We start from the raw sequence: 11,384 nt of genomic DNA on the forward strand, positions 1-11,384 counted from the left end.
AGTTACAGCTCAGAAAAGGAAACTTGCAATTTGCACAAATGTTCCTTCTTGGTGTTCTTGTTCTGTTTTTCTATGCTGTGTGCTTCTGAATTGGTTTGAGATTGTGCAAAGCTGGTGCGTTAGCACATTTGGATTGCAGCAGCGAGCTCCATGACAGGGTTAATGCTGCTTCCGGGTTTAATGTTACCCAGGCACTTAATCATGTTGGTGCCTTTCAGGACAGTTTATTTCCTGTGGCTGCTGACAACAACAAAGCAGGGGCTCATCATAAAGAAGAAATACAGGTTCCCTCTCCAATCTTACCTAGAATAGGAATTTCCATCTTGTTCAGCTGCAGGACTGGCAGTGAGAAGTGAGAAATATAAAGCTAGCAGTGTGTGTTCGTATCAGATGATATCTTCCAACAATTTAAAAGGATTGTCTGCCTCTGTAAGTAAATTCCTGTGCTTTAAACTTTGAGTTTGCTTATGAGAACTGCATGTACTTCAAAATTTTCATTGTTAATGCTGATTTCTGTTTTTTCAACCTTGTCTAAATACCACTAAGTTAAGAGAGGCAGAATGTTTTACTGTAGTTCACTTTAAGTGGTTTTTATTTTTTTTTTTCCCCTTTTTAAAAAAATTTTTTTTGGTCTTTGCTGTCGTTGAAATTTTATTAGAAATGTGCTCTTATGGTTGTTCATTTAGGCTGCTTTAATGGCTTGTTTTCTTTTTCTGGGCATCTCACTCTGGCAGATGTTAAATATTTCTTGCCTTTTAAATTTTCCCAAAATGATGTCCATTCTCTGCATTCCTGTAAGAAGATAAGGTGACCAGGAAGATGCAAAGGTGCAGGAAATTGCCAGCAATACTGTCTCAAACAGGAGATTCTAGAATTAGATTTCTGGCATTTTTGAAAATTGTTTTTTAGATGTCTTTCTTTTTCTTCTATTTTTCTTTTCTTTTCTTTTTTTTTTCTTTACCATGAACTGTTTTTCTCTACTGTTTTGTTGTATTTCCTTTGTTGTTTCTGTTCCATATTCACTTTGCCTTTCTCCTTGTCACTCTTGTTACCCTCCTCACCTCTCCTCTCTTCTTATTATCCATTGCTTTCTTTGATTTTTCTTTTTCTCCAAATGTTTGTAATGATGCAGTTTCAGAGAGTGAAACAGCTAATGGGTGGCCTTGGCTTCAAGCTTGTTCAAGTGTTTGTCTTGCATTGTGTACTGAAATGAGTAACTCCTTAATAAATACACTTGATGTTTCCTGATGTGGTTACGTGCAGCAAGACTTTCCACAGGACACTGGGACTGTAGCATGTGTTACTTAAAACCTGAATAATCATGAACGTATTTCTCTTAAGCTAAAACCTTGCTGTGCTTGGCAAGCCTGTATTTTGAGAAAGGTTTTACTTAGAGGACTTAGAAAGCAGCCAAAAAAATTTATTATGACTGTAAGCAAGTTTACTTCTGACACCACTGACCTCAGCAGGACTCTGTGATGCAAAGCTGGAAAGATACAGGGGTGAATCAGCCCCATTGTTTCTTTGTGTACATCCCAATAATTGCCCCTTCTTGCATTACACACACAACTTAATAACAATGTAGGCAATTACCTCTCCCTCTGAAAACACTTTCCCTCCACCCTTTCTTTGGTGGTATTTTTCTGGGCAGGAATGAGGACAGCAATGATCTCTACCTACCTTACACTATTGACATGTTTGAAGTGGAGCAATAATCTGTTTTCCCACTACAACCCTCTGTTGTGCAGTCTTTGCTGGGGCTATTAACTACACCTAGATTGGGGCCACATCATACTTGTACAGGCCTCCCACAGAGAGCGTCAGGGTAGGGAAGGAAATATCCTGATTTCCCAAGTCATGGTGTTTGACATGAGTCTGTTTTGACACTGTTTTCTTAGCAGGCTGTTCTCTAAATTCTCTTATCAGCTGTGTGTAAATGATACCCTGAGCAAAATCAAGAGTCATAAATTCCTTGGCAGATGCTTTTATCCGCTGTCACACTTCGATACTTTTAGTTCACCTGTTTTGATTGTCACTAATTAATCTTTGTAAGTGTTCAACTTGCAGAAAGTAAACCATCATTTTCAGTCAAGATAGTTTTTCTTCCAGTCTGGGGGAAAAAAACAATGAAGGAAACAGATAATGTTTTCTGTAAAACCTACACTGAATAAATAATCTATTGAAAACAGAAAGGTCTTTGACCTCTCATTTGAGTGTAGAAACTCTGGGAATCCATTGTCAGCCATAAAATGTGAAGTCCAGCATAGCAGTAAGCCTCAAGTACACACAGAAGCAATATTTCTTCAGGATAATGAAGTGTTGTGAAGCCAGAGCATGGGAGTAGTTACAGGAAAATGAGGACTTGTGGCAGGAAAATAATGCCAGGCATCATCTGATACAATTAGCTTTAGTAGCAGAGCATTGATTTCAAAGACTGAAAAGATTCTCAAGTCCTTTGTTAAGGAATTAATATTTATGCACAATTTGTTACTGTGCAAAAAAAAAAAAAAATAGTGGTGTTAAGGGATACTCTAGATGATTATGGGATCTTACAACTGGTGATGAAGCTGTATGTATTCCTCCTAGACCAAGCACAGAGCTTAGTCATGGAATCTGAATAGCCATCTGTTCAAGGTTCCCAAAGCAAAGTGATCTAGTCTTTTGTTGCAGACCTCTGGAGGCTTGCACTGGAAACTGAAAAATTATCAGAGACAGGGAAAATAAGATGTTTTTGAGAGGATCTGTAAAATAAGCTCTTACAGCAACAGAGAGGAAGAGATGGGTGCACAAGTTTCCACAGGTAGGCAGACCAGCCAGGCTCAGATCAACAAAGAGCAGAAAATCAAAAACAAACCAAATCAAAACAACAAAACTGGAATTATACCGTGGGCTACAAGACAAGCCACGAACTGCAAGATGATTTTGGATAAGCTTAATATGTCTTGATTCCAGAGCAGAGTGCAGCTAGCATAGTGAAAAGCTGAGGTAGGAGGCTGTGCACAATATTAAATCATTTTCATTTAGTTTTGTGTACTTCTTGCCTTACTAGGTAAAGTTTCAGTAACCTGTGCTGAGTTCCTGTGTGTGTTGAAAAGAAGAACTATATCGATCATGTGCCCCTCCACACAGAAGTCAGAAATTAGCAAGTCAATACTTTCGATCACAGAAAAGGAAGAAGTTCAGAAGGTCTTGTGAAGGCCTGTGGGAGAGATGTGATTGCGCTCCCAGTGCAGCACCCCTGCTGCCAGGACGGCCAGCAGACATGAGCTCCACCTCAGCCAAAAATGTGTAAAATGCCTCCAAAAAGTTGTTACAGAAACTCCCCCAGCCCCAGCAAGCTGAGGGACCTCTGTGTTTGGTTCCCCCTGTGGGAATTTGAGAAGGGCTCAATAGTCAGAGGTCAAGAAGGGGCATAAAGCTAATGTGGGTTAATTGAGTCAATAAATCTGTTATGTACCAATCTTTTATCATCCCTGACCTGGGGAAAACCCGAGGTAGGTGGGGTGGTAGGGAAATCCCTCAGTATTTAAATAAATACATAATAATTCCCATTTCCGCCACTTTGCTTCTGCTGCAACTTCTTTTGATGCAGTAAGGAAATCCTAAGATAATAGTTACTTCTATGACACCTTCTCTACACAGTATCACTGAATGCACTAACTTAACAACATAACTCTATGTGTTTGGACTAATGATGCCATCTTATCTTTTTGATTGTTTTTCATGTTTTGTCATTGATTACTTGCCAGCTGTGGGAATCTTTAAATATCCTGGAATATGGTGGAAGCAGTACTGATAGATCTGTTCAGTCTCCCAGCCAACTTCGAGAACATTCATGGATTACTATGTAACATGCTGCAAACTATTGAGAAATGTTGTTCTATCCCTGCTCCATTCGTTTATGTCATCTGTCGCCAGAGGCAGGGGAGTGAAAGGAAGGGTGAACACGAGTCCTTGATTCCAGCTCTGGGAGATTTTCAGAGTCTGAAGAAAAGACTGAAGGTGGTACATGCTCTGACTACAACTGCTGCTTTGTACACCATCAAACAACAACTAGATGAAAAAGACATAAGCATAATTAAAATTATACTCCCTACCTTAAGAAAAGACTTAATGAAAGTATATATAGACCATCTCTTTACAGCAGTCTACCAGTTTGAATTTGAGGATTTACAGGTGGCATCTGATTGTAAAAACCTGCAGATAGCTGAACCTCGGAGTGAAGAGCAAATGCCTCCTACACAGGACGTGGAGCTTATCCAAAGTGAGATTCGGATGTACTTGGAAAGCCTGCCAAACCTGAAAGGGGAGCTCACCATCCTCAGGTCTTCCCTCATCCCAGGTAAAGAGAATACCAGTTAATAGATTTTAGATCCTGTTCCTAAACATACTTCTTCAAGCGAATAACAAAGTGGGTAAGATTTGGAAATGTCCTCAGGCATCAAATAACCCTATATGATGTTGCAATAGCATCTATATGATGTCTATAAGAGGACTAAGTGTCAACAGAGATACATCAAAAGGCTGGCAACTCTATTCCCAGCCAGTGGCATGATCAGAAGAGAGGCCCAGGTTTAGTGAGAGCATTACTGCAAACAGTAAAATCTCCTTGCCTCTGTGCGGCAATTACACACCTCGTGAGTTACCATCATCTTCTGGAAAGGCGGGTCAGGAGTTTCTCCTGGTCTGCAGCCTCAAGTATGCCTGGTTAATCAGACTGATGTCTCAGAGTCCCTGCCACAGCATGACCCAGTTTACTGCAGCATGTCTCTCAAGCTGTGTGATTATGGGGTCTTAGGATTCAGAGAACAACTGAGAGGTTTGCTACTGCAAAAATTTCTCTTTCCCTAAAAATGTGTCTGAAATGATCCAGAACCTGAAAGGAACCTGAGTTACTTAAAGTCAGCTTTGTCATCATTGTGCTTCAAGATTTTGACAGTGACTTTGAAAGAATCACATGACAGAAAATAGTTATTGAATATAAACTCTGATTATGTCACTGAGCTTGTCAGCTGTTAAGACAGCAAAAATACCAGTTATGGTACTGTCCTTCTGTGTTCAACTTTGCCATGCAGGAGCCCACTCCCCATCACCTCCCAAAACAGTGATACCACCTTAGACTGTTGCTTTAAAAATCTACTCTCATTTTCCTCAGTGAGTTATCTATTTTCTATGTTTTGAAGCACAATTTTTCAAAAATTCATGCTGAATCTTCTAGGACTTTTGCTCAAACTCCTTTATGTGTACCTCAGAGGATTATGAATATGAGCAAGAAGGAAACTTAGAATCCTTACATTTAAATGCCACAGCTAAATATGAGGTAAAACAATACTCAACTTGATTGAGTGATTCCAGGTCTCTTCAGTATAAAACAATGTAATATTTAGACTGGTCTTGTGTTTAAAGCAATTTTTTGTTGTCTTTTTTGCTTTGCCAGATGATATATTCCTACATGGGTTCACCACAAGGACAGGTGGGATTTCCTACATACCAACTCTAAGCTCCTGCAACCTCTTCAGCAGTTCCAAGCGAAGGGACCCACAAGTTGTTGTGAAAGAAAATCTCCGGCGGCTAGCTAATGCTGCAGGATTCAATCCAGAGGCTTTTCACAGAGTCAAGGTATCTTATCAAACAATAGATGTATGTAAACAGATCAGATCTTCATTCATGTGTTGCTGGCTAAAACTGTAGGAATTATTCTTATCATTCTCAGCAAGAACTTGTGAGAAGCAGGACAATTACATAATTTATGGTGGCAGTTTATCGGTGGGAACAGTCATCCAAACTATGAGTCATTTGGCACTTTGTGAAGAAGCACCAAGAATATTCTAACATTTAACTTTCCACAGAAGAGAGTAATTAGATAAATGATCAGAGCAGTTTATCTTAAAAGAAATATACACCACCACGTCTGTGGTGGCTTTCTACATGGCATTTGAACAAGGGAGGGCCTGATTTCCACGCATGAGCAGTTGATGCAGAAGTGTGTCTCATGCCAAAGAAAAATCCTTGCATTAGTCAGAACTGAGTTTTTTGCTGTCATATCACTGTCCACGTTTTTTTCTTGACAGGTTGATCATGCCAATGCTGTGTATATTATGGGAAAGACAGAGCCTGACAGCTATGATGGAATAGTAACAAACCAGAAAGGTGTCACGATAGCAGCGCCAGGAGCTGACTGCATACCCGTGCTATTTGCTGATCCTGTCAAAAAAGCCTGCGGTGCTGCTCATTCTGGTAGGAATTTTAAATCACGGAGATCAAATAACTAGGAGATCACTGGAAAGTGAGTTTTGGACTAACAATGATAAATTAGCAACCAAAGGAGCACTGAGTGAGAATGAATAAATGCAAGATCACATAACAAAGTAGATCCTGATCTGTTAAGTTTGTATCCTGCTAAAACAAGATTAATCTTGAGAACAGTTTGTTTCCCAAGCTATTTAAAATATATATATATATATATATAAAACTAAAATAATTATGATTTATATATTTATACATTTATTTTTCTGATCTGGCAGCAAACTCCTCCCGCCCCCCCTCCTTTTTTTTGTGCCCTGTCTAACTTCGTATTTTAAAACTTGCTATAAAGCCAATGCTCCCAACAATCATTTTGGATCAGAAGAAATATTTGTCTGACCCAAACCAAATGAGGAAAAAACTGAAGCAGGTATGGTTAACACAACCTGGGGTTATGTCCAGCTTCAGAAGATGTCCCAAATGTTAGCCTAGAATACATATCTTGTGGTGAGATTTTCCTGTTGGGGCTGTTTCATTTTATTAAAAAGTCCGTATTTATGAGGTCAAGGAGAATATACACCTGAGAGTTTCTCCTCACCTTTCATGCTAGTACATCCCTTGATATGGCAGGGAGCATTACCCCTGCCTAGAGCTTGTGAATATCACCTAATTCATACAATTCTTCATGCATTCAATAAATTAGCCAAAATAAATTCAAATTTGTGAGTCATCATAAGATCATCAAAACTTTGACTGTCCTTCAATAAAGTTGTTGTGCCCCTTCCCTCTCCTGCCCTAGCAAGCTTGGGTTATAGAAAGCGAGAGAAATGAGAGTTGTGGCATGTCTGTTTGGGAGGAGAGGGGAATGTTGTGATTTTTAATAGGGAAAAGGGATGGAGATAATTTTATCCAGTCTTGAAAGTTTTAAGAGTTCTACATTGTAAGCATTCAAACCTAATTATTGCAAAATATTTAAATCTGTAGTTGTTCCTTTCTCTGCTGCTTCTTCATTTATGTAGTCCCTGACATACCACACTGTTCCCCCAGTGACACCGCTTCCTTCTCCAAGATACCGCCCAGCTTGAGCCTGAACTCCTACTTTCCATCTCCCAAGTTTTGGCCTTGACTGTCACATGATGGTCCTTGCCAGGCTTCCAATTGTCTTTTCCTAAATCCTCTTCTTCCTGCCCAGTGCTACCTCAGTTCATTTTTAACCTGAACACGTTACTGTGTATGCAAATAAAGACAATTAGGTAGAAGGTCATCTCAGTCTTTGGATGTAGAAAAGCAGAGGAAAAGTAATTGGTATATTCTGTCCTTTGGTGTGATGCACTCTCTGTGCAATGCAAAGATTTATTGGGATTCAAACTAAGATATGAGAACTCAAAGCTGGACTTTCTTCTATCTATTCCAAACAATGTTTCTAACTTCAGCCTCTTTTTTCTTTTTTCTAAAATAACATTAAAACTGTTTTCACCATATTATAAAAATCCACTTCTGACTATAGCGTATTTCTGTTGTCATGTTCCCATTAAAATGTTTCAAGCAAAGAGAAGCTGCAAGGTATGCTCTAGTTACCCAAACCAGGACACTGGGAAAAAAGAATTCTGGAATCCTAATCTAAACTCTTCTGTCTGGTTTCCATCTCCACAAAATGATCTCAGCAAAGTGATAGTTGTTAATGTGTTGGGTTTTTAAAAAAATAATTCACTATTATGTATAATTCTTTATTTTTAGATGTAAGTATATCAATTATTTTGTACCTTTGATAATAGCATATATTTTAGCTACTGTAAAAACAAAGAGACAATTTATACATTTTTTTTTCTACCTCTCATTTCTGACAGGATGGAAAGGCACATTGTTAGGAGTTTCTATGGCCACAGTAAATTCCATGGTATCTGAATATGGCTGTAACGTGAAAGATATCCTTGTGGTGCTGGGTCCATCTGTAGGACCTTGTTGTTATAAACTTCCTCATGAATCAGCAAAAGAATTTCACAGAATTGATCCAAAGTGTGTGAGACTATTTGACTCTGCAAGTCCTTATATTGACATTAGAAGAGCAACACGGTAAGACTACTGAGTGAACAAAAAATTAATTCCACATTAGTTATTCATAATTGTATTGATATTGTATTATCCAGCACAATTATGGTGAGGGTCCTCACCATCTTAAAGTACTCTCTAGTACTTCGCACATCAACAAGTGCTACCTTTGAATAAATGGTATTCATCTGCCGACTTTTACTGGATTTCAACTATTATTTTATAGTCATACTGTTAGTTTATGGATGATAGACAAATGTTCAAATTAAATGTGTTTTTACTGGTTGCAGAAAAGCAATTATTTTAGTCTAATACAGAAAGAAAAAGAAAAAGAAAAAAGAAAAAGAAAAAAGAAAAAGAAAAAGAAAAAGAAAAAGAAAAAGAAAAAGAAAAAGAAAAAAAAAGAAAAAGAAAAAGAAAAAGAAAAAGAAAAAGAAAAAAGAAAAAAGAAAGAAAGAAAGAAAGAAAGAAAGAAAGAAAGAAAGAAAGAAAGAAAGAAAGAAAGAAAGAAAGAAAGAAAGAAAGAAAGAAAGAAAGAAAGAAAGAAAGAAAGAAAGAAAGAAAGAAAGAAAGAAAGAAAGAAGAAAGAAGGAAGGAAAGAAAGAAGGAAAGAAGGAAAGAAGGAAAGAAGGAAGGAAAGAAAGAAGGAAGGAAGGAAAGAAGGAAAGAAGGAAAGAAGGAAAGAAGGAAAGAAGGAAAGAAGGAAAGAAGGAAAGAAAGAAGGAAAGAAAGAAGGAAAGAAGGAAAGAAAGAAGGAAAGAAGGAAAGAAGGAAGGAAAGAAGGAAGGAAGGAAGGAAGGAAGGAAGGAAGGAAGGAAGGAAGGAAGGAAGGAAGGAAGGAAGGAAGGAAGGAAGGGGCAAATATTGGCACAATTTGTTTGATTGGTACTTGAGGTGCTGTCTGAATTATAGTGTTTTAAGGAACGTGAGGACGTAAAAAAAATATTGCATTCTGTTTCTCTTTTTTCTTTAAGGATTCTTCTTGAGAGTGGTGGGATTCTTCCTGAGAACATCCAAGATGATACTGTCACAGACCAGGACCAAAATGTCACTTTCTGTACTGCATGCCACCCTGATAAATTTTACTCTCACTTTCGTGATGGCACTAACTTCGGGACACAGATCGGCTTCATATCAATCAAAGACTGAGATAGTATCTCTTAGTCTCAAATAGTATTTAGACAATAAGTCTGGTGCCTTTTTTGGCATCCTGCTCTCCTAGTAGAATTTCTTCCTCCTTCCTTTCACAGATTTGCAACAGGGAATTCACAGGTCTTGCGATCTCCTGCTTCTTCCCTTCCCTGACATTCCAACGCAAGAATAAATGCCTAGTGTGCGGGGCCCATAATTCTTGTGTGAGACAGGGTACAAAGAAAACAAGAGCAACCCACACTAGTGACAAAGCCCTTCTGCAAAAGCAGATGCAAGCTCTGTTTTTTTTACACTTCTTGACAAAATGTTTCCCAGAAACCTCACTGTCTTAAGGTGGTGAAAGCTTCTGGGTGAGACTTCTGAATGAAGTTAAGTAGAACATTACTGATATAGGAAGGAAAGCCTGTTTTGCCATTAACTGTTTGAGAACACTCAACTTTGGTAGCTTCAGCTGAAGGTAAGCCTTATGGAATTATGTGCCTGACATTGTTTTTCTTCTTTGGATTAATTTAAAGAAGAGCTCCAAAACACTTTCAGGATTTTTCCTATGGAAAACAACTTGAAAGTGAGAAACAAGCAAGCTTCTTTGGGACAGACATTGAAAATATATGAACTCTCACCATTCTGTATTTTTTGATTGTAGAAAAAGTAGGACTAAAACTGTTAATATGATGTGACATTTTTATTGATGTTTCCTTTGGATTTTCTTCTTTGAACTATTGGTGCTCTTGTTAATGTCCACTGAGATTGTCTCAACAGTGCCAAGTTATTTAATAAATATATAAAGAGAGAAACGAATTTAGCATCAGTTAATTTTACTGACCAGTAGCTGACTGATCTGTCTTACTAAACAAATTCTAAGTGTGCACTGTTTTCTGTTGACCATAAAAAATTTGCCTTTAGACTTTACAATAGACATGATAGCTCCTGACACACAGACAGTGAGAGATTCCTAATAGTAAAACTATGCTGACTGTAGCTTGCAGAGCTGCCAAGCACAAGCCTTGGGACAACGGTCTGCATGACGTATTTTGTATTTTGAATTAAACGATCTTTACCAATTCTGGACTTCGATGTCCACCAGGGGTCAGTGCTAGCTCACGCTGCACTTCCATCTCTGCCTGCACTGCATATACATGTTTTCAAACCGTGCATTTTGGAAAGCACTGTACAGCATAAGCTGCTACTTTTGCCTATATAATAATCTGCCAAGTTATTCTAGTATCTGTGGTGCTTGAAGAGTAAGCTATTTTTCATTTTGTTGGACTGTGATTCAGAGTTGGCCAAATGAGAACTTTCCTTGCCCTCTGGGAGAAAATACTTTTTAAAAAACTTCCTTTTAGCTGTGGATGGTATTTCTCAGAGAAGAGCCTGGCTCTGAGTATGTAACCCTCTGACTGTAACCATCTACCAAAAAAATACTTCTTCCAACTCTCCCACTTCTTCCTTAGAAATATTGTTCCTCTTCTGCTGTAGCACTGCAGTCCTTGATAATAAAAATTGGTACATTTCCGGTTACCTTTTAAAAACCTCACCATTGTTTTCATCATTCTCCATTTGTTTTGTATACCCTGTGGTGGTGTTCGCTGATGGGTTCAAACTGGAGCTTTGGGTTCCAACAGAGGCAACACTCACACTCTTCTACTGAATCATAGAATGATAGAATCATTTTGGTTGGAAGAGACCGTCAAGATCATCAAGTCCGACCATAACCTAACTCTAGCACTAAGCCATGACCTTAAGAACCTTGTCTAAATGCCCTTTAAACACCTTCAGGGATGGCAACTCCACCACCTCCCTGGGCAGCCTGTTTGAGTGTTTCACAAGCTTTTCCATGAAGAACTTTTTGCTAATATCCAATCTGAAGTTTCCCTGGCGCAACTTGAGGCCATTTCCTCTTGTCTTGTTATTTGTTAGAAGAGACCAACACCCTCCATGCT

The 11,384-nt window shown here is 38.5% G+C and overlaps 1 protein-coding gene across 1 annotated transcript; it reads left to right on the forward strand.

Moving 5' to 3' along the window:
• Positions 1–224: 224 nt before the first annotated feature.
• Positions 225–10,931, forward strand: LACC1 (laccase domain containing 1). Its single transcript, XM_082072664.1, has 6 exons — positions 225–429; positions 3,750–4,342; positions 5,438–5,619; positions 6,072–6,237; positions 8,091–8,316; positions 9,267–10,931. The coding sequence occupies exons 2-6, from the start codon at positions 3,778–3,780 to the stop codon at positions 9,439–9,441; spliced, it is 1,314 nt and encodes a 437-aa protein (XP_081928790.1). The 5' UTR covers positions 225–429; positions 3,750–3,777; the 3' UTR covers positions 9,442–10,931.
• Positions 10,932–11,384: the final 453 nt, after the last annotated feature.

Source organism: Streptopelia decaocto (genome assembly GCF_964273445.1).
Source record: "Streptopelia decaocto genome assembly, chromosome: 1".
NCBI classification, from domain to species: Eukaryota; Metazoa; Chordata; class Aves; order Columbiformes; family Columbidae; genus Streptopelia; species Streptopelia decaocto.